The sequence below is a fragment of the Sorex fumeus genome, unplaced genomic scaffold, assembly GCF_029834395.1.
Source record: "Sorex fumeus unplaced genomic scaffold, SorFum_2.1 ptg000029l, whole genome shotgun sequence".
Classification (NCBI taxonomy): Eukaryota; Metazoa; Chordata; class Mammalia; order Eulipotyphla; family Soricidae; genus Sorex; species Sorex fumeus.
In genome coordinates this window covers 3,118,051-3,138,063 of record NW_026606086.1, presented here as the reverse complement: position 1 = coordinate 3,138,063, position 20,013 = coordinate 3,118,051, and the positions used below count along the sequence as shown (strand labels likewise).

At 57.4% G+C, this 20,013-nt stretch overlaps 1 protein-coding gene and 1 pseudogene across 1 annotated transcript; both read right to left on the bottom strand.

The window, feature by feature from the left end:
• Positions 1-2,030: 2,030 nt before the first annotated feature.
• Positions 2,031-11,943, bottom strand: LOC130024588 (CAP-Gly domain-containing linker protein 1-like; the record flags this gene model as incomplete). Its single annotated transcript, XM_056115299.1, is given in 9 exon segments — positions 2,031-2,696; positions 3,096-3,153; positions 4,254-4,357; positions 4,713-4,732; positions 4,735-4,909; positions 8,396-8,618; positions 9,600-9,724; positions 10,677-11,218; positions 11,874-11,943. Coding segments are annotated over 9 exon segments (1,983 nt in total), but the record flags the coding sequence as incomplete, so codon positions are not given.
• A 580-nt stretch (positions 11,944-12,523) lies between these two features.
• LOC130024587 (vacuolar protein sorting-associated protein 33A-like) overlaps positions 12,524-20,013 on the bottom strand; it is a 31,725-nt pseudogene continuing 24,235 nt past the window's right edge.

Genomic DNA, 20,013 nt, shown 5'->3' with positions numbered 1-20,013 from the left:
CCAAGGAGACAAACAGGAACGGGAAGGGGAAAACAAAACAGAAAACACGTATGAGAAGCCCATGACCCAACACAACCCCGAAGAACAGAGGCGTGAGGTGAGCGTGATTGCCTGAAGCTCACGAAGCCAAGACCTTGGCGCCAGCAGTTCTGGTGATGACTGTCTAGTGGTTATTGAAAACGGCCCAAACAGAGGCGTTTTCTAGACCTAACTTTGGCGTGACCAGAAAATAAGAAAGCCTATGAGAAAGACTGACTTTCCAGGGCCGGGGAGACGGCACAAAGGGCTGGAGTACACACCAGGCCCGAGTTGGAACTGCAGCACCACTGGGCGAGACTGAGATCGGTCCACAAGCTGCAAAGCCCCACTACTGCTGGGCGCGAGGACCCCAGAGCCCAGAGCATGGCTTGGCGAGGAAGAAGGAAGTAAGCAAGGGAGGAGGGAAGCTAAGGATAGGAAGGATGGAGGGAGGAAACAGGGAAGAAAGGGAAAGGGAGGGGAGGGAGGGAATAAAAGGTTATCTTTTTTTTTTTCTTTTGGCTTTTTCGGTCACCCTAAATGCTCAGGAATTTCTCCTTGGCAGTAACCCGGCCAGCTCACCGAGAGTATCTCGCCTGCACAGCAAGCCTGCCAAGCTCCCCGTGATGTATTCGATATGACAAACACAGTAACAAGTGTCACAATGGAGACTTTACTGGGTCCGCTCGAGCTAATCGATAAACAACGGGAGGGTAGAGACAATGACAGTGACCCTATGGGATGATGGAGATCGAACCCACGTGGGCCGCGTGCAAGGCAAATGCCCTTCCCACTGTACTATCACTCCGGCCCCCAAGATTTACTTTCTTGTAGTTTCTTTTCTGTGACTTTAAAAGTTTGAGGGGTTTCAATATGAAATTTAAAATGAGGAACCTCTAATCCCCTAGACAGCAGTCACCCGAACTTGACGTTTGTTACATCTTGATGCGAACAAGTGGGTCAGCTATCCCCTGCTCTGTCCTAGGAATTGATTCCATTTGTTTCAGCTGGTGTTTCTGGAATGCCAGCCAAGGAGTCCTGAGTCCTGAAGGGAACTCCCAGGGATCTCGGGGCCCTTCTGTTATGTCTGTCAGTCCTGTCTACAAAACCCACAGCCCTTCCATCTTGGCCAACAGAGAAGTTTCTCCAACAAAGTGCCCAGCGCGGGGGGAGTGGGGGGCGGGTGAGGGCACGTCCCTGCCACCACAATCCTATAGGAGGAAAAGGGCATTTCTCGAGGGTCCTTGGTGAGAACTGCAGCTTCCTCGGCTTGGCCCAGATCTCACTGTCTCGTCCTTCCCCAGGGTCAGGGCTACCATGAGAGTCCATGCCTGTGGCCAGCAGGGGGCCATGCTGGAAGGCGGACTTGGCCCAAGCACCTGTTAGAGGCTGAAAGGGATGAAATCTCTGCAGGGCTGCGCGGGGGCTTGTGCTGCAGGGAGGGAGGGGCTGGCAATGAGAAATACCAAGATGGGCCACGTCACCAGCCTTGAGGGAGCTCAGAGGCTCAGAGGCATCGAGCACCAGCTGGGAACTGAGGCGCCTCAGGGAGAGGAGGGCAAAGCCCGTCACACGAGCAGGTGGTCAGCAAGGTCAGGGAAAGACCCTCGCGGCCTGACTCGAGTCCAAGTGTCTGGGCGAACTCGGCGAGTATGCAGCGGGCCCAAGAGGTGGGGGGCAGAGGTTTGCTCTAGGGGCTCCTATCTTGTTTTCTCACTGGCCTCGTGAAGAATTCTCTGTTTCAGAAAGACCTCAGACGGGCCCGATTAGCCGGGGCCAAGGCTAGCACGGCATCCAGGTGCTGGGGACCAATGACAACCCCCGAATCATGCCGACACCTTCTCAGTCCCCTCAGAGGGAACCGCACGGGACGTGACCGGGAGACCTGTCAGCACCAAGCCGGAACACGGCGGCGAGCAGACTGACACACAGCATGCAGGGAGCGAGCGTGGAAGTGGGCGAGGGCGCCCGAGTACCAACCTGCAGCTCTCGGCCCGCTTTGCATTCTCTAACTCCTGAATCTGCCGCTCAGCCACCTGGAGCTGCTGCCTGAGCTTCTCCATTCCCAATTGACCTTCGGAACTGGCCTTCCAGAGCCCATCGAGCTGCAAGAGCTTCTGCCGGGTGGCCTCCAGCTGTGCCGTGGCATTGGCCAGGGCCTGGGCTTGCTGACTACACACGGCCCGCAACCCGTCCAGGTGCTTTACCTTCGTCTCCGCCTCCTGCAGCTTGTTCAGGGCGTCCTCCATCTCCACCAGGTGCTGGTCCTCGATCTGCTCAAGCTTGGCCCGTGCGGCCTCCAGGCTGTTCTTCTGCTCCTGGGCCGTCCTGAACAGCCGCGACCTGAGCGTCTGCAGCTCGGAGGCGTGCGCTGCACGCTCAGCCGCCTGCTGGGCCTTCAGGCTCTCCACCTCCTGCTGGTACTCGAACTGTAGCCTCTCGATCTGCATCTTGAGCTCGGCCAGCTCGGCCGCCTCGGCGCCCACGCCCTGGCTCACGGATGCCTTCGGCTCGCCCATGGTCTGTTGGTGCGGGGAGATGGCCGTCTCCAGCTTGGACTTCCTCAGGGCGATCACGTCCGCGTTCTCCTTGTTGGCATGGTCCAGCTGGGTCCTCAGGCACTCGTTCTCCTTGGCGAGCTTCTCAGAGGCCACCTGCAGGGACTTCACCTCCTTCTGGTGGGAAAACAAAATTTCCATGATCTTAAAACAGGAAGGAAAAGAAGCAGAAATAGAAATTTTTCTTTTCCAAACTGACTCTTTGCTTCTTCTTGTTTTAAGGAAAAGCTTCCAAAAAATGGGGTTCTAATGGATTTGATTTGTGCTGCTCGACTGAAAATCAAAGCTGAGGCAAAGGCATAGACCCGACTGTCAGAATGAGAGAAAAACGCTCATCAAGAGCAGCCTCCAGCCCCAAGGAGCAGAGATGTGTCAGCCGGGCCTGCCAGGTGCATGAACCCAGGTATCCCTGTCTGATTCGGAGTCTCCAGCAGAAGTGGTCCCGGCAGGGTCGGCCAGGCCGCCCCGCATCCTTGCCTGCACCCTGCAAGCCTCCGGGACCTGCCCGGGCTTTACCTCCAGGTCGCCTTTGGTGATGGACTCCTCCTCGACTCGGAACTGGAGGTCTTCCACTTTCCTGTGGGGGAGAGGGAGACGTTGTGAGGGGCGTCACTGCTGCCCCCCATGAGGGCCACCATCTTGTAGATGCGCCTGACCCAGCCCCCGGCTCCACACACAGGAGGGCTGAGAGAGTCGGGGAGGGCCAGAGCGAGAGTACAGCAGGCAGGGCGTTTGTCTTGCACGTGGCCGACCCGGGTTCAATTCCCAGCATACCACTATGGACCCCGGAGCAATGCCTGGAGTAATTCCTGAGTGCCGAGGCAGGAGTAACCCCTGAGCATCACTGGGTTGACCCAAAAAGAAAAAAAAGAAAGTCAGCGAGTCCCCTCAGCTTCGAGCACTGGGTGGGACCCGCAGGCTACAGGAGGAAGCTAGGCCGAGCCAACGCCAGGTGCAGTGTCATATCAACCCTTTCTGCCTCGCAGCTAACAGAGGTGGTTAAAAACTGACCCGTGGCGCCTGCCAGTCCCTCCTAGCCAGCGTCTGTCCCCACATTGGGACAACAACTGAGCTCCTGGGGGAGAAGCAGCCAACGACTCGGGGTTGGGGGGGGGGCTCCCAGGGGACGTGTCGAGTCCGCATGTGGAGCTGAGGGGCTGAGCCAGGCACTAGCAGTGCCCCTGGGCACCACACTGCCGGGAGCCCATCTGAAAAGGCGGTCTCCGCCAGCACCCCTAGTCCAACTGTCTGTAGCCCAGCCTGAGCCCCGTGACTGTCTGTCTGCAGCCCGGCCTGAGCCCCGTGACTGTCTGTCTGCACCCCGGCCTGAGCAACACGTCCGTCTGTGTCCAGCCTAGCCTGAGCCCTGTCTGTCTGCTGTCGTGCCCCATGGGTACTGTGGGTTTCCTCCCGCCTGGGACTTAACCACAGGGACTCCCACAGGGCCCCACTGGGTTAGGACAGTTCCTTGCCACCCAGCACAGGCCTCCTGAATACCAGGCCAGGTGGACACAGCAGGGAGGGCCGGGGGTGGCTAGGCTCCACTGAGCTCCCCCCCCAGCCCTCCCGGTGAGGCCGCGCTCAGGACTGGGCACCCGTTGGTTTCTGGTTCTCACAGCCGTGGAAGGCCAGGAGTGCCCCACCCGAGGGAGCCCCCAGCTCCGGGCACGGCCTCACCTCTTCTCCTCCTCCAGCTGATTCAGCAGCTCCACCTTCTCCCAGTCGGTCGCTTCCAGCATGGCCCGCAGCTCGTCGTTCTTGGCCTCCAGCTCCAGGACGTGCTGTAGAGGCAACGGCGCGTGAGTGGCCTCGCCCGTCCCCAACAGCCCTCTCTGGGCTGGCACCGCCACCTGTCACCGCGGCATACTGAATGTATCTCCCACCTAAGCTGCGGCGTTTCTGGAAGGCCAGAGCGGAACCACACCACGAAAGCACCGGCGCGGACAACTCGGCACTCCCTAAACCCCCACGGGACGAGCAGAAGGAGCATGCAATCAAACCACGCGCCGGACGCCACCGCAACGACGGCAGACGGGGACCCACGGCCTCTGCCTGCACCGCCTGCACCAAGCTTGCGCCCAGCCTCTACCACAGGCTTCTCTCGGCCCCCGGCACTGCCGTCTGCACAGACGTCACCTGGTCGTGCCCGTCCCGGCCAGGGCCAGCTCCTGCTCTATCTCCCCCACGTGGCTCGTGGCCTTGGCCACCTCCGCCCGCTCTAGGTCCCACTCGGCCAGCAGCTTCTCAATGTGCTGCTGCTTCTCCTTCAGCGCCTCCTGGAGGGCGGTGGTGCCGGAGATCTTCTGCGCGTAGCGGGAGGAGGTTTCCAGCAACTGCAAAGAAAAAGAAACGTGAAGGGGACGGGGGCGGCCGACACGGGCATGCACACGGTGATCCTTGGCAAAGCACATGGAGCAGTGCTGCATTCTTGCATATGGGCCAGCGACTCTCAGCAGAAACGTCTTGAAACCTTCCTGAAGATCCTTGGACGGGACCTGGGCTCCACTGACCTCGGGCCTCGTGGGAATCCAGAGACTCTTCTGCAGAGCCCGAGGCAGCCCCCTCCACAGCCTGCTCTGGCCTGAGCTTCCTTAAGGCTGAGCCCTTGGCTTGAGCTTGAGGCCAGCTCCAGCATCTTCAGCCTTGCAGGTCCGTCAGGGTCTCCCTGGGCAGCCTGTCCCTTCTCTCTTCCTCTTCCTTCCAGCTCACCTCGCTCTCCCGGGCACCCGCCCCATGCCTGAATAGCAGTAACCAGAGACTCTTGTCTCTGGGAATGGCCCCGTGCCCACGAGGGTCACTGGGTGTGACCCTATAAAAGACCCCTGTGCCATCTGCCTTCGAAAATGGGGGATTAGAGGCTAGAATGATAAAGTTGCGGGAAAGGCGCTGGCCTTGCACGCCGCTGACCCGAGCTGGATAACAGGTACCCACCCCATAGGCTCCCGAGCCCACCAGGAGTGACTCCTGAGTGCAGAGTCCAGAGTAAGTCCTGAGTATTGCTGGGGTATGGCCAAAGTCCCGGAAAAAAAAGGAAAAAGTGGTGGGTGAGAATGTGTGAGGGCTCATGTCCAGCGAGCAGGACAGCAAGGGCAGCTCAGGGAAAGACCAAGCACAAAGGGAAGGAGAGAAGAGGCAAAGACAGTGAGGAGGGGAGGGGAGTGGGCTGAAGGGCTGCGGGGACCGGGGGTCCTGTCCGTTCTATCCTGGGCTCGTGGTCGCTCATGATCGCTCTGCAGACCCAGATCCCTCTCTGCACAACGGCCCCTGCAGGAGGGGACAAGGCGGGACCTGATCTTCATTCTTCGGGCACACGGTGGCGGGGGCTGCGGCGGGGGTGGCCAGAACTTCCGCTCCTTCTGCCCGGTCATCCCTGTTCCATCGCCCTGCTGCGGTCCAGCCGCAGGTTCTCTTGCCACTTCCCCGCATCATCTGAGCTGCTGCCAAACGCCTCCTGACCGACGGGCCCAGCAGGGCCCAGTCTGTCCTCTGCTGCTTTGCCTGCTGGGAGCTCTCGAGCCACCTGGTTCTGTCCGGAGAGCGGGATCATCCTTGCCTGTGCGTAAGGACTTGGCCGTGATTTCCCGATACACTTAAAGTATATCTGGTCCGATTAAATGCCCTCCCCAGGGCCAAAGGGTCTGTTTTGGGGGGGGGGGGGGGAGGTGCTTGCAGAGGTTCAAGATCCAGCACCGTCAGGAGTGACCCCACCCCCCAAGCAGAGAGCCAGGAATAAGCCCTGAGCACCCCTGGGTGTGGACCCAAAACCAAATAATAACTAAAATTTCTAGGAGCACACGAGCTCTCGGGCCAGCCATGTGCAGTGCTCTCGGGAACTGCAGTCAACTCGGATTTCAAGGGGTGGCTGGGAAGAGCTTGCCAGCCTTGGGGGTCTAACACCAAGACCCGGGCTCAACCCCCCTCCACCGGGAGCAGCCCCCAAGCACCACGCCTGGAGTCCCTGAGCACTGCCAGGTGAACCCCAAAGAGCAAAAATAAAAACTAGGAAAGGCGGGCAGCGGTGTTCCCTGAGCCTCCTGGCCTGAGCGGGTGGGGCAGTCCAGACGCACGCGCTTCCTGGGCCCGAGACAGCTCCCTGAGGAAACCAGCACAGGAGCGATGGGCTTCTTTCAGCCAACCATGGAGATGAGACTGTGAGGTTCAGGCCCGGAGCAGGGAGAAAGCAGGACCTCTGGCATGGGGGGAGGCGCGCACTGAGGGGTTGGGCAAGATCGGGGCCACGAGCTGAACTCAGGATGCTGATGCCAAAGCCTCTGCCCTGCGCGTGGTTTGTGAGGCCCCAGTCTCCATCCCAGCAAGCCCAGAACCTCTGTGGAAGCCTGGTACCTCAGAAGAGCAACTCAGCCAACAGACGAACAGGGAGGCCTCCACAGGGCAGGCACGAACCTGTGTGCATGTATGTATGCGTGCATGTATGTTCCGGTGGGCATATCTACACGCACCTGTGTGCATGCGCGCGTTGTGTTTATGCATGTATGTGCCTGTGTGTGTATACCCATAAGCCTGTGTATATACGGTATGCACTACGTGTACATGTATGAGTGACTGTGTATGAACGCTTGTGTGTGCACTTATGGAATTATGTTGTCGAGGTATACTTCTGTGAAGTCACACAGAATCTTTCTATATTCCTGTCACAGACGCTAACGGTGATGTTCAGTTTAGGAGTGAGCTCCACCCTGCATAAAGATATGCAAGGCAGGGGCCAAAGAGCTGGAGAGCGAAGCCCCAGCGCTGCCCAGGCTCAATCCCGGAGGCCCACCAGGAATAATCCCGAGCACTGAGCTCTGCCAAGTGTGACCCCAAAACAGAACAAAACAAGATAGCGGGGGGAGGCTGGAGATACGTCTCAGGCGTAGGGCTCTTGCTTGGAGGTGGGAGGCACCGGCAAAACCCCAGCACTGCAAACGGCCCCTTGAAGCACTGTAGGGTATGGCCCACAGTCAAGCAGAAAAACAAAACCAAATTCCACAAATGGGCTGGCTCGCGAGGGAAGGAGAGGGGCTTCTGAGTCTGCTCTCCTCCTAAATGGTGAGGCGAAGGGAAGGAGGAGTCGGACGTGAGGTTGCAGGTGGGGCAGGGAAACCTGGTGGTGGTCGAGCAAGACAGGACTGGCCCCAGGCCTGTGCCCACGGCGCATGGCCTCCTGGCTCCCGTTCCCGTGTCATCTGTTTTGTATCTTCCGTTGCACACACACTCACTCCCTCCTCTTCTGCATCGAGGGTCAATGCACGGAGCAGAGACAGCGGCAGGAAGCGCAGCCCCCAGCAAAGCCAGCCCCACGGGACACCCTCTCCATCGTGGGCCCGTTTCCCTGTGGACAATATCTCAGGGCACCCTTGCATATTCAGACACACTTTAGTGTTTATGACTCAGATAGACGTGAGGGGAGAAGCCACGAGGCCCCAGCTGTGACTTGCGGCCCCGCAATGGACAGAAGTCGAGGCCACTCTGCATGTCGACAGGAGTGCAGAGGGACAGGAGGGAGCAGGGAGAGACGGAGAGAGCAAAGAAGCAAGACGAAACGCCAAGAGTTCCCCAGAGTTTCTGGGCCCAGCTCTGACCCTCAGGCGCCCCCTTCAGCTACCCCACTTCATCCCTAAGGCGGCCTGAGGCCAGAGAGGAGCCCTGAGCACCCGAGGAAAGGCCTGTCCCTGCTCCTGTCACAGGTGGTGGCTGGCAAGCCACTCGACTCCCACCGGGAGCTGCTCAGCCCACGTGCTCCTGCTCTGCCTCTCGCCCCTGGGGCTGTGGGAGTCTGTGGGGGCCCGAGCACCCCGCAGTGGTAGGGGGCTGCTTACTAGTCCCGTGCGGCCGGGCCTGCTGCTCACGGATGAGGCCCCAGAACTGACGGAGCTGAACGAGGAGGCCGAAGGGATGCGCTTCAGGCTGGCGGGGGTGGTGGCCATCACACGCCTCACGGCGGCCACCTTGCCCTTGGCCGGGGTCATCGACGGGAAGCCGATCTTGGTGACTTTGTGAATGGGAGCAAACAAGCCATACTTGGGCTGACACTGGAAGTACCTGCGGACAACGAGGAGGGGGGGACAAAAACACCTTCGGCAAGAGACACAAGCGCCGACCCAGAAGTCCACTGAGTCCCACAGTCTCACACCCCCACAAACGAACACGCTCGCACAGCCCCACATGCCCACACACTCACACCACGACAAACACACTCACACACGCACCCCAAACAACACTCCCACACTCTCACACTCCCACCCCAACAAACACATTCACACTCACACCCCAACCAACACTCCCACATTTCCAAAGTGCCACACTCACACTCCCCAACAAACATCATACCCTCCACCAGCCCACACTCACACACACTCACAACCCAACAAATACACACACACCCCAACCAACATTCCCACACATAAATACCACAACCAACACACACACTCACACCCCAACCAACACTCCCATACTCTCACACTCCCACCCCATCAAACACACACACTCACACCCCACCGACACTCCCACACCCACACACACTCACACCCCAACCAACACTCCCACACACCCACAACCCCACAGTCACACACACGCACACCCCAACCAACACTTGCACGCTCTCAAACCAACACTGACACGCTCTCATTCCCCCACAAACACGCTCACACCCCCACCAACACTCTCATGCCCACGCCCCCACCAACACTCTCACAGCCCCACACTCACACGCTCACATACACACTCCCTCATACATTCACACCCACACTCGCTCGCATGCCGCCCACCCCCACCACGCAAACCAAGGGCGATTCCAAGCAGCCTCCCCGGCATCTGAAGGGTGACAGCAGGCCCGGGGGGTTCCTGCGGCCCGAGCACAGCTGCATATGGGGGCCCCAGGCTGTCCCCACATCCCTGCAGGGTCCCCGAGTGCCACCGGAAGTGGCCCCGCCTAAGAATCAAGTGAAGTGGCCTGCAGTCCCCTCAGCGCCTCCCTGGCACCGTGCATGGCCCCAGGCTGTCTGGGGGGGAAGGAGGACCCACCTCGTTCCGGCCACGGCACCATCGTTCTTGCCCAGTGGCTTGTCCAGCTCTACGCCGCACCAATCCCCCTTGGCGAAGTCCGTCTCCCCGAGGAAGCGCACCACACCGGCCTCCATGCCTCCCACCTGCCAGAGGGATGGAGGGACGTGGGTCAGGCACCCTGGACTGCACACAGCGCCCCCACCCCCGCAAACGAACATTCTGGCTTCAGAGTCGGGATTTCCTGAAGAAACCCCAAAGGTCAAAGTGCCATTTCCCCCCGCAACCCCTACAGGGTGAGCAGACGCTGCTGCTCAGTGTCCATGCAAGGCAGCGGCATTCACACCCACTCGCTGTCACCGGTGGCCTGGCTGACCACACCCCCGGGAATCTCTGACCCAGGCCAGCCACCTGGTGTGGCGAGGGAGTCGCTGCCCGGTGGGTGTGGGAGCGGAGCACTGGCAACCCCACCGCTGGAGAACAATTAAGCCAGAAACCAGCTAAAGGAAAATGACTGTTCTCGTATCTTAGCAGAGTTCGATTTTCCAGTTCTCCTTCACTATGCCTTGGCTTGACGCTTGGCTCCCGGGACACAGAGTAAAACAGAATCCCAGCGCTGGACACTGACGGGAATGCTGATAAACAGGGCTGGAGCACCGGGGGAAGGGCACTGGCTTTGTGTGCGACCACCCTGTGACGCCCCAAGCAAAAACATCGAAAACCAGAGAAATAGAACTGATTTCCAACTTTGTTCATTGTTTTTTTTAAAGTCACGGTCAGAGGGCTCGGGGCTTACTCTTGGCTTGGTGCTCAGGGATCACTCCGGGATGTGCTTGGGGGACTGTACATGGGACCAAGACTTAAACCCCGGGTCAGAGGCGTGCAAAGCATGACCCCTCCCCACGGCATGACCCCTCCACCCTGTTTTGGCTAAACTGGTAAAACTGGCAGCATCCCCGCACGCATCCATCATGCTGGAAACTGCAGGACCAGGCGTCCCGGCTGCTCGTGCTTCCACCCAAACCGCGAGTCTGGAGGAGCTGATGGACCAGACAGGCGAATGGACAGCCACCCGCGACCGCTGCCCTCGGCACTCACCAGCACCCGGTCCCCGAGCTTCAGCTCCCGCTCCTCTTTCTTGAGGGAGCCGGTCTCAGAGAGGTTGGAGATGAACTCGCTGGCCGTCCTGGTCAGGCTGCAGATGTGAGGGGTGGCCAGTGCCTCCTTCGCGGGGGGCTGGGGCACCTTCGGGGTGCCGGCAGGGGCCGGGGAGGCCGACAGGGTCGGTGTGGCACAGGCGGCAGGCGCTGGCTGCCGGCAGTTGGTCTCATCGTCGGCCTGCAAGCTCCTACTCAGCTTGGACGGCCGGGTGAAGATGCCCTTCAGCGGCTCACACTGGAAGTAGCGCACACCCGCCACCGAGCCGTCGTTCTTGCCGATGGGCTCGTCCAAGACGATCCCGGCCCACTGACCAGGGGCAAACTGGGTCTCCCCGAGGAACTGGATGAATCCAGGCTTGTTCCCGTTCACCCAGACTCGTTCCCCAACCTGGAAGTCGCCCACAAACTCCTCCGGCATCTCCGAGGAGGGGGCGCTGGGGGTTTTCTCCCCAGGCATGGTCTTCTCAACGGGAGCAGCCGCTGGAACAGCAGAAAGGGTCAGAAGGGTCAGAAGGGACAGGAAGGGCCTGTGCAGGTCCAGTTAATGTGTGGTTGGGGGGAAGGGACACCCAGCAGTGCTCAGGGCTACTCCCAGCCAATGACGGGGGCTGCTTGTGGCGAAGCCTGGCCGGGCCAGCCGTGAAGGGGACGTGCTCACCTACCGCAGCATCCCAGGCTGCAGTCATAATTTGGGCAGCTCAGGGGAAATCTTTGGACACACCCCGTGATGCTACGGACAAAGCCAGGTGAAAGCTTGAACCCAGTGTCTTATTTCTGCTGTGTCCACTGGCCCATCTTCTTTTTCTTTTGGGGGGGGGGAGCACCCCAGCCAGTGCTCAGGGCCTATTTCTGGTTCTCCGCTCAGGGTCACTCATGGTGAGGTTGAGGGTGGAGAGTCACATGGGGTGCCAATTGCCCTCCCCACTGTACTGCAGTTAGGATGGAACGTGTTGGTCACATCAGCTGTCATTGGTTGCCGTGACACTAAACTCACAGAACGTGACACTCGTGTGTGAGAGCTGTCCCCAGAGCCACGGACGTGTCTACAGCTCAGGGAGCCCTTCCCGGGCGAGGACTCGGGATGGGGTTCCCGGGTGGGAATGAGTCTCCGTTGGCCTGGGCTGAGCGCACTTACCGGCCGAGGGTGCCTTCAGGGCTCAGCTCCCATGCTTGAGGATCTTGGTGGGGGCCTTCAGCCCGCTGGGCCTCAGCAGACTCGTGGTCAGGCGGTCAGACGCTGCCGCGGCCACTACCAGGCCCCGACCATCGAGCCCACTGTGGGGCCTTCTGAGGCACACTCGTTCTCAGGACTAAATCTCTGAAGAGCAGAGGAGAGAGTCTGTCTCAGGCGAGCGACCACAGCAGCTTCCGGAGCCCAGAGAGCTGCCAGTCTGGCACTCGCCACCCCGAGTGCGACCCCCAGTCTCCCGCACAGCCCCCTGAGCCCACCAAGTGTCATTCCTGCGCAAAAACTCAATCCAAAACAGACAAACAAACAACTGCAGATTCGGGGCCAGAGAGCAGAGGGGACAGGTACTAGCCCTGCGGGCAGCTGACCCTCGCGCCCTCCCTGCCATCACTCCCACCACCAAACACATTCAGGAGCCAGAAATCATCCCTGAGCACCGCGAGTGTCACTGACCACCTCCCCGTCCAGACACTGACGAGCCGGCAGGCGACTCAGCAGTGATGGCTGGTCTTGTGTGTGCGTGTGTGCGTATGTACATGTGTGAGAGGCCCGGGGTTACACACAGAAGCTAAGGCAAGCAACAGGCACACTTTTTTCTATGGGCTGAGAACTGCAAGGGAAAAGAGCCCAGCAATACTGCGCCAAAGGGGGGCTGGAGAGCGATTGCACAGTGGGAAGGGCATTTGCCTTGCACGCGGCCGACCCAGGTTCGATTCCCAGCATCCCATATGGTCCTCTAAGCACTGCCAGGAGTGATTCCCGAGTGCAGACCCAGGAGTAAACACTGTGCATCACCAGGTGTGACCCAAAAAGAAAAAAAAAATGCGCCAAAGGGAAGCAAAGGAGTTTTCGGCGTTTCCTTCATTCCTTGTGACGCTGCCCAGGTTGGATAACCACAAGCCAATATTAACTCCATTTCTTAACCCACAGAACTGAGGCAGACAGGTAGATGGGGGAAGCGTCCCCATGGCAATGGAACTCCGAGAAAGTCAACAAAAGCTTCATGGCCACCAAAAGACCACCTGAGGGCACGGGACCCAAGTTCTGGTCAAAATTAACCCACATTAGGAGGCCCAGAGCAGGCTGGACCCCCAGAGGGAATAGGAACAAAGGCCAGGAAAGGAATTTCTAAGAGGACCATGAACCACTCAACTCTACCCTCTTGGCAACCACCCTAGCAACGGACTCTAGGTAGCTAGAAACTCCCACCAGGGGCAGCCTGGGGAAATCCCTTCTAGGCACCTTGAACCAAGAGAGAGCGCTCATGTGTGCCCGAGCCCTGGTACTGCTCTTGCCTACGAGGTCGGTCATGTCACGGGCTTCTCCCCTCCTGAGGTGTGGACTTTCGGGCCGAATGCAACCTAGCCCAAGACCCCGGGAAGGGCGAGTGGGCGTCCTGGGGCTGGCGGGGCTCATCACGCTCAGCAGTGCCAGCGCTCCAGCCAGTCCCGGGTGAGTGACATCTCCTCTGCTTCTCATCAGCCCCCGATGAGGGCCCACTGACTTCAGAGTCATTCCATATTTCAATAGAGAAGTCCGCAAGGGGCAGAGAGGCAGGACAGTGGGGAGGGCACTTGCCTTATATCCAGTTGTCCTGGGCTGGATCTCCGTCAGCACAGGGATATTAGCCGGCCAGGGTCACCCCTGGGCACAGCCAGGTATGGCCACCACACCCCACCCCACCCCACCCCACCCCCAAAAATATATATATAACTACTCAAAAATCTTAAACTAACTAAAGATTCAAAACTATCATACACTAAAGAACTGTTAGAGAAAAAAGCCGCCTGCACGCGGGCAGAAAGCCCAGAGACTCAGATTCACCTGTGTCACACTGCACTCGCAGCTTCAGTACTGAGCTCTGCCAAACAGGCTCGTGCCAGTCTCGTGGAGAGACTGAAAATGGCAGTTGGAGTCTAGAGTGTTCTGAGGTAGAACTAGAATTCAGCAAGGAGGAGGGCATCATGGGTCATTCTTAAAGGGGCAGGCGCCACCCTTCGTGACGCCAGTGTCTGGCTGAGGCTCCGGAGGGCTGCCCTGCAGACGTCAGCACTACATGGCCAACGAGCCTCTGGTCCCTGCGGGGCCCAGTTCTGGATCCCCGGGCCCTGTGAAAGTGGTTTCAGAAAACTTTTGACAAATGTTTGTCAGTTACAGATCTCCAACTGACGTCATTCAGCATCCCCCGAGTAGGACCTGGACCCAGTGACCCTGCCCAGGTCCCTCCTCAGGAGCCGGGCCAGGAAATCTGTGAGCCGGGGGGGGGGGGGGGGGGGGGGGAGCAGGGGGGCAGAGCGACAGGGCAGAGGCCCTGAGCCCGACCCTGACAGCCCTACTCTCTGTGACCCCAGTGCTGTGAGCAACACCGGCCGCACCGTGGCCAGGGAGTTGCCCAGCCCAATAAGGCCTGAGAGCTGTACAGAGGAGTATGGCCTGGCCTGCTCCGGATGGGAGCACAAGCTGAATGAGTGCGGGTCCCCTCGAGGATGAGTGAGCAGGAACTGGGGAGTGGGGGGGAGGTGGGGAGGGCGGAGTGACCTAACCTGGGGGCTGAGGACGGGACATCTGACGGTGCTCAGGGCTGAATCTGATCCAGTCATGGGAGCTCATCCTGGCAGGACCTGGGTGGGAAGGGACGTACAGGGTGGGGTGGGGTCAGCCACAGGCAAGGCAGGCTCCTTGGCCCTGGGCTACCCTTCCGGGCAAGGATACCTATTTTCTTTCTTTCCTTTTGTTTTTTGGGACACTCGGCAGTGTTCAGGGTTACTCCTGGCTCTGCACTCGGAATCACTCCTGGCGGTGCTCAGGGGACCTATGGGGTCAGCCATGCACCAGGCAAGCGCCAAGTCTTCATGTCAAGGTGCCCACGAAACACAGTGTGCAACAAGGGACTCTGCAGAGAACGTCAGGGCCAGCAAACACTACGTGGAAATCAATCAATTCTGAAAAAACACAAAAAGATGCAAAAGGAGGGGCTGGAGTGAGAGCACAGTGGGGAGGGGTTTGCCTTGCTCACGGCTGACCAAGATTCGATCACCAGTCCTGAGCACTGCCAGGAGTAATTCCTGAGTGCCACGTCCGGCGCTGCGGGGCAGAGCCAGGGGAGGGCCGTCAGGGTGAAATCAGCACTCGAGTCACACAGGGTTCGTCATTCAGGAGATGGCATGAATGCGTGCGTTTATTCAGAGCATAAGTACAGACTTAAGTATGTTTCCACAGCCCACCCAAAAGAAGGAAAGGGGATGGGACGTGGGAAAGTGGATGGGACAATCAGCAGAGCCATGCACTGTTGGTCAGCCACCTGGTGACCCTTTCGGCATAATGCTATTGGTCAGAACGACCTGCTTTTATATAGCTTTGACATAACTGCAAAGATTGTGCTGTTCCTCATACATCATTTACAAATCATTTACGAGGGTGCATTTTCCCCAAACTGAAACCTCCTGTACTGGGAAGTTGCCCAGCTTTGAGCAGGACAAAGGGGGAATGAAAAATGAAGCATTCTTTTACTTGGTCAGTAGGCAACACTGAGCATCACTGAGTGTGACCCAAAAAGCCAAAAAAAATAGAGAAAAAAAACAGCGCAAAAGAAAATGTGTTTGAGCCTCACTGTCTCCCTGAGACTTGAGCACTCAATGCTGTGTGTGAGCCTAGTAGAGTCTCCGGCCTGAATAAGCCCCCACCCCCCCCCACCCCCATGCTCCTGTGTTTGGACCCTGACCCTAAATCCTGTGATGGGACCACGTGTGTCCATGACAAAGACGCTAGCAGGCTCACGCCCTGGAACGTCCCTGCTTCACACAGGCGTGGCACACGGGGCCTGGCCTGCTAGCGGCCGGCAGTGATTCGGCAGGAAGCAGAAGTGTGAGCCTGAACGTGGGTCAAGTCCGTTCCTTCAGCTTGGAGGGGAGGAATGTACGAGAGGGGGTTTTGAGCACTGCCTCACAAGCATGAGGTCCTGAATCCAAGCCCCCGGGGTCAACCGTGCACCTGGCACAAAGCTGGCACAAACCCGGCAGCTCTGCTGTCCCAGCACCACGCAGGAAGGGGGGTGACCCCAGGGGGAGGGCCACTGAGAGAGGAGGGGGACACCACAGAAAGGAGGAGAGAACACAGGGCAGGAGTTGAGGGCTGCAGGGCCGGGAGCACCGGGCAGAGAGCAGCCCTGGGGAGCAGGAGGACACGCGGGCGCCCTTGTCACTGGCCACTCGAGGCAGTCGCACAAGCTGTGTGCAGACCCACGAGGCTGACAGGGCGCCAGGGACGGGGAAACCCCAGCAAGGATTTTTCTTTAAGTTTTGGGCCTTGGGGCCAGAAGTCTAGTGCAGCGGGGAGGGCATTTGCCTTGCACACAACTGACCCGGGTTCAATCCCGGCATCCCATAGGGACCCCCGAGCACCTCCAGGAATAAGTCCTGAGTGCAGAGCCAGGAGTGACCCCGGAGCACGTCCAGGTGTGACCCAAAAACAAAACAACAGCAGAGCAAGCCGAATGGCACGGAAGCTCTGAGCCACGGAAACGCCGAGGTTGGTGCCCACTCGCCCCCGCCCCCCGCCTGGCCAGGCCTGCCTGCGATCAAGGTGCCCCAGTGTCTCCAGACAGGATCTGCCTCAGCGGCTCGGTGCGTTATCTCAGCCTATCACCCAGCTCGACTGGGATTGACTCTGGTTATCTCCTTGACTGGTTATCTTGGGCATCTCAGGGGCCAGCCGCCAATCTCCGTCCTCCTACCTGGCCAGGGCGGGATCAGGTGTCAGCAGCTGGGCCCTGAACACCCCACCTGCCCGTCCAAACACAACGCGAGCCCAAAGACCAGGCTCGCCCCCAACTCGTAGGACACGACCAAGCTTTGGGCCCCGGAGAGCACTGGGTCGAGGAGGGGTCCCAGAGATCCCCAAATCTCCCTTGATCGACGGCCTGGCCCAGCAATCTGCATCAACCACCGGGCCCAAGCTCTTTGCTTTCCTTCTGCTTGCTCAGCGAAACTTGGAGGGGAGGAACTCCAAACTTTTTTTTTTTTTTTTGCTTTTTGGGTCACACCTGACGATGCACAAGGGTTACTCCTGGCTCTGCACTCACAGGGGTTACTCCTGGCTCTGCACTCAGGAGTTACTCCTGGCATTGCTCAGGGGAACATATGGATGCTGGGACTCGAACCCAGGTTGGCCACGTGAAAGGAAAATGCCCTACCCGCTGTGCTATCTCTCCAGCCCCGGAACTCCGAACCTTATATAGAAAACAATGTATTTCACAATGCCATTTCAGCCATTCTGATTGTTGGGGGGTAAATTCTAAGCAATCATGGTGCATCTTTTGTCGAAATAATGAATGTAATCAATGTAGAGAAGAGTTAGTCAGAAATCATTTGCCTCGTAGGCATTGGGTGGGTGGGAGGTGGGGTATATTGGGGTTCTTGGTGGTGAAAAATGAGTACTCGTGAAGGGTGAAGAAGACGGTGTTTGATCATTGTATGACCGAGACTTAAATCTGAAAGCTTTGTAACTTTTCCCACAGTGATTCAATAAATAAATATAAGAAGAAGAAAGAAAGAAAGAAAGAAAGAAAGAAAGAAAGAAAGAAAGGAATTTATGGAAAAAAAAGTAAGTTGGAGTTCATGCCCAATTCAATCAGCTAATCAGTGGCTAAATAAATAGCAGTACTCCTACATAAAAACACAAACCATCAAACAAAAATCACTGTACCTGTGAGGCGAGTGCATCAGCAGCCTGATGGCGCCTCCACACTTCCAGATACCCCAAAATTGCTGTTGTGCCTTTGGCCAGACCCCAAAAACTTGGGGCAAAGTTTACCTAGAAAGTAAATGGCCAAAAGTTAGGAATGTGGGAAACACACCCACAAATCACCTCCGGCTCAGCTAGATCATTGGAGGCATGGCCTCTCTGGGTCCTGATTGAACTGCTTAATGGCCATGATCCCAGAGACTCAGAAACAAATCTCGAAACCCAGTGGCTTTTGGCAGAAATGCGTCTGGTCCCTGCAGTGCTGGGCCCACGGTTTCATGCCTTGGCCTGTTCCCTCTGGTGGCCCGGTGGCCGCCATCCTCCAGAGGCCACTGGACAGTCAGGCTTGGGACCTCAGTGACAAACCTTGTTGGGCCTCATAGGATGGGGGTGGAGCCAGTCCTGTCCTCCCCGTCCCCAAGAGACCCCAAGTCATTGCCCACGAACGGCCTTTCTGGCTCCTGATCAAGCTGCTTAACGATCATGATCCCAGAGACTCAGGAGCAATTCTCGGGAACCCAACAGGTTTTGACAGAAATCCCTCCAGATTTAAGTGTTCAAATGTCAGAATTTCAAAATCGTGCGGCCAGCACTGCAGCCACGAAACATCATATGTTATTCATAACCAGCAACAGAAAACAAATTGTCTACTGTTGCCTTTTCAGCAGATCTGAGTGTTGGGGCAAAATCTCAAATAAATATGGTGGGTCTGGTGTCAAAATATTGAATGTGATCAAAGTAGAGAGAGAGTAATGTGGAAATCATCTGCCTCACTGGTAGGGGGAGGGTGTGGGATGGGGATATACTGGGGTTGTTGGGGGTGGAGAATGGGCACTGGTGAAGGTACAGGTGTTTCATTGTATGACGGAGACTTAGACCTGAAAGCTTTGTAACTGCTCTCAGGGGGATTCAATAAATAAAATCATAAAAAGTGAAAAAAAAAGTAAGGTGGAGTTCATGCAGAATTCAATCAGCTAATCAGTGGCTGGATAAATAGCAGTACTCCTACATAAAAAAAAAAGAGAGAGAGAAGTAGAGAGAGAGAGAAATCCAGAAAAACGCGGCAAATCTGTACCCCAAGCACACTACTCCCCAAACGATCCGTTTTCCCCCACCCGAGATAAAGCCGACACGCTATGGGTCACATCCTCCTGCCACTGACCCCCAAAACCCGATGCTCCCTCCTCCCACCCTAGGGACTGATGGCACAAACTCCATCTTTGTGTCACGCCATACATGACACATTTGTCACTAGCACCTTATGACTCATTTCAGAACCTCAACAGAAGCCACAAAGATGGGGAACACTGCTCAGGGAGCACCATGCAGGGGCTCCTCAGACCTTCCCTCTACCTTTGTCCCCTGCCTGTTCTGGGGAAGATGTATAGACAAATGGCCGGGGGTTGAGAACAGAGGAACCAAGCTGGGAGGAAGCGGGTGCTTGTGTTTTGTTTTCTCTGGTGGCCTCTAACTACGGTTCCTCTTAAGAGACAAAGAAGGCCACAAATAAGCAAACACTCTGACCTCGGTTAGCACCCAACTCTGATTGAACGCCAAGATCTGCTCTAAATGAACTTTGAAAGGGCAAGCTAAATATCTTTCAGGGAAGCAAATAACCTTGGGGGTTATCTGCTCTGGTACTAAAAATGGGGGGGAAAAAGTCTGTTTTGTATTTCTTGAAAATGTAAGCTTGACTCAAAGGCAGTTCTATTTCATCCCGCGGTACAAATGCTTCCTCCCAGCTAGAGCTTTGGCTCACGTCTGTCCAGCATTTTCTGGACAGGGAAACACCAGCCCTGGGAGCTGTGGCGTGATGGGCAGCACCACACACCGTTCTATGAGGAAGTTACATAAAAATCAGTCTTCCGGTCCAAACAAAATGTCAGGAGCTGCAGACACAGTTCAAGACTATATATAGCCTGAAGGCACAGGACATATGCAAATGGCATCTATTCACTGCCATCAGCCAGCCCAGTCACCCACCTCACGCTGGCATTCAACTTCAAAATATCCAGATAGAGGAAATTGTCACATGTAAGGGGGAAAAATCAGAGTTAGCAAGAGCTCGAAGAGAAGAGCAAGCCGGCAAACAGGACTGAGAGAAGGTGACCGGAGGTGAGGCAGGTCTTTGGCCTAACCCAGGTCCTAGCCCCAGCTGCCCTGCAGAACCCGCCAGGGGCGACCTCACATGCCTTGGAAGACTCACGGGCACCCCACATGCTATAGAATCCCCCCAACGCCCACAGTCGCTCAGTTCTGACTCACACCCGCCCTTCCATGCAAAAGACCCGAAGGAACAAGAATCCCAGGTCGAAGCTTCTAGTATTGGGGCTGGAACGATAGT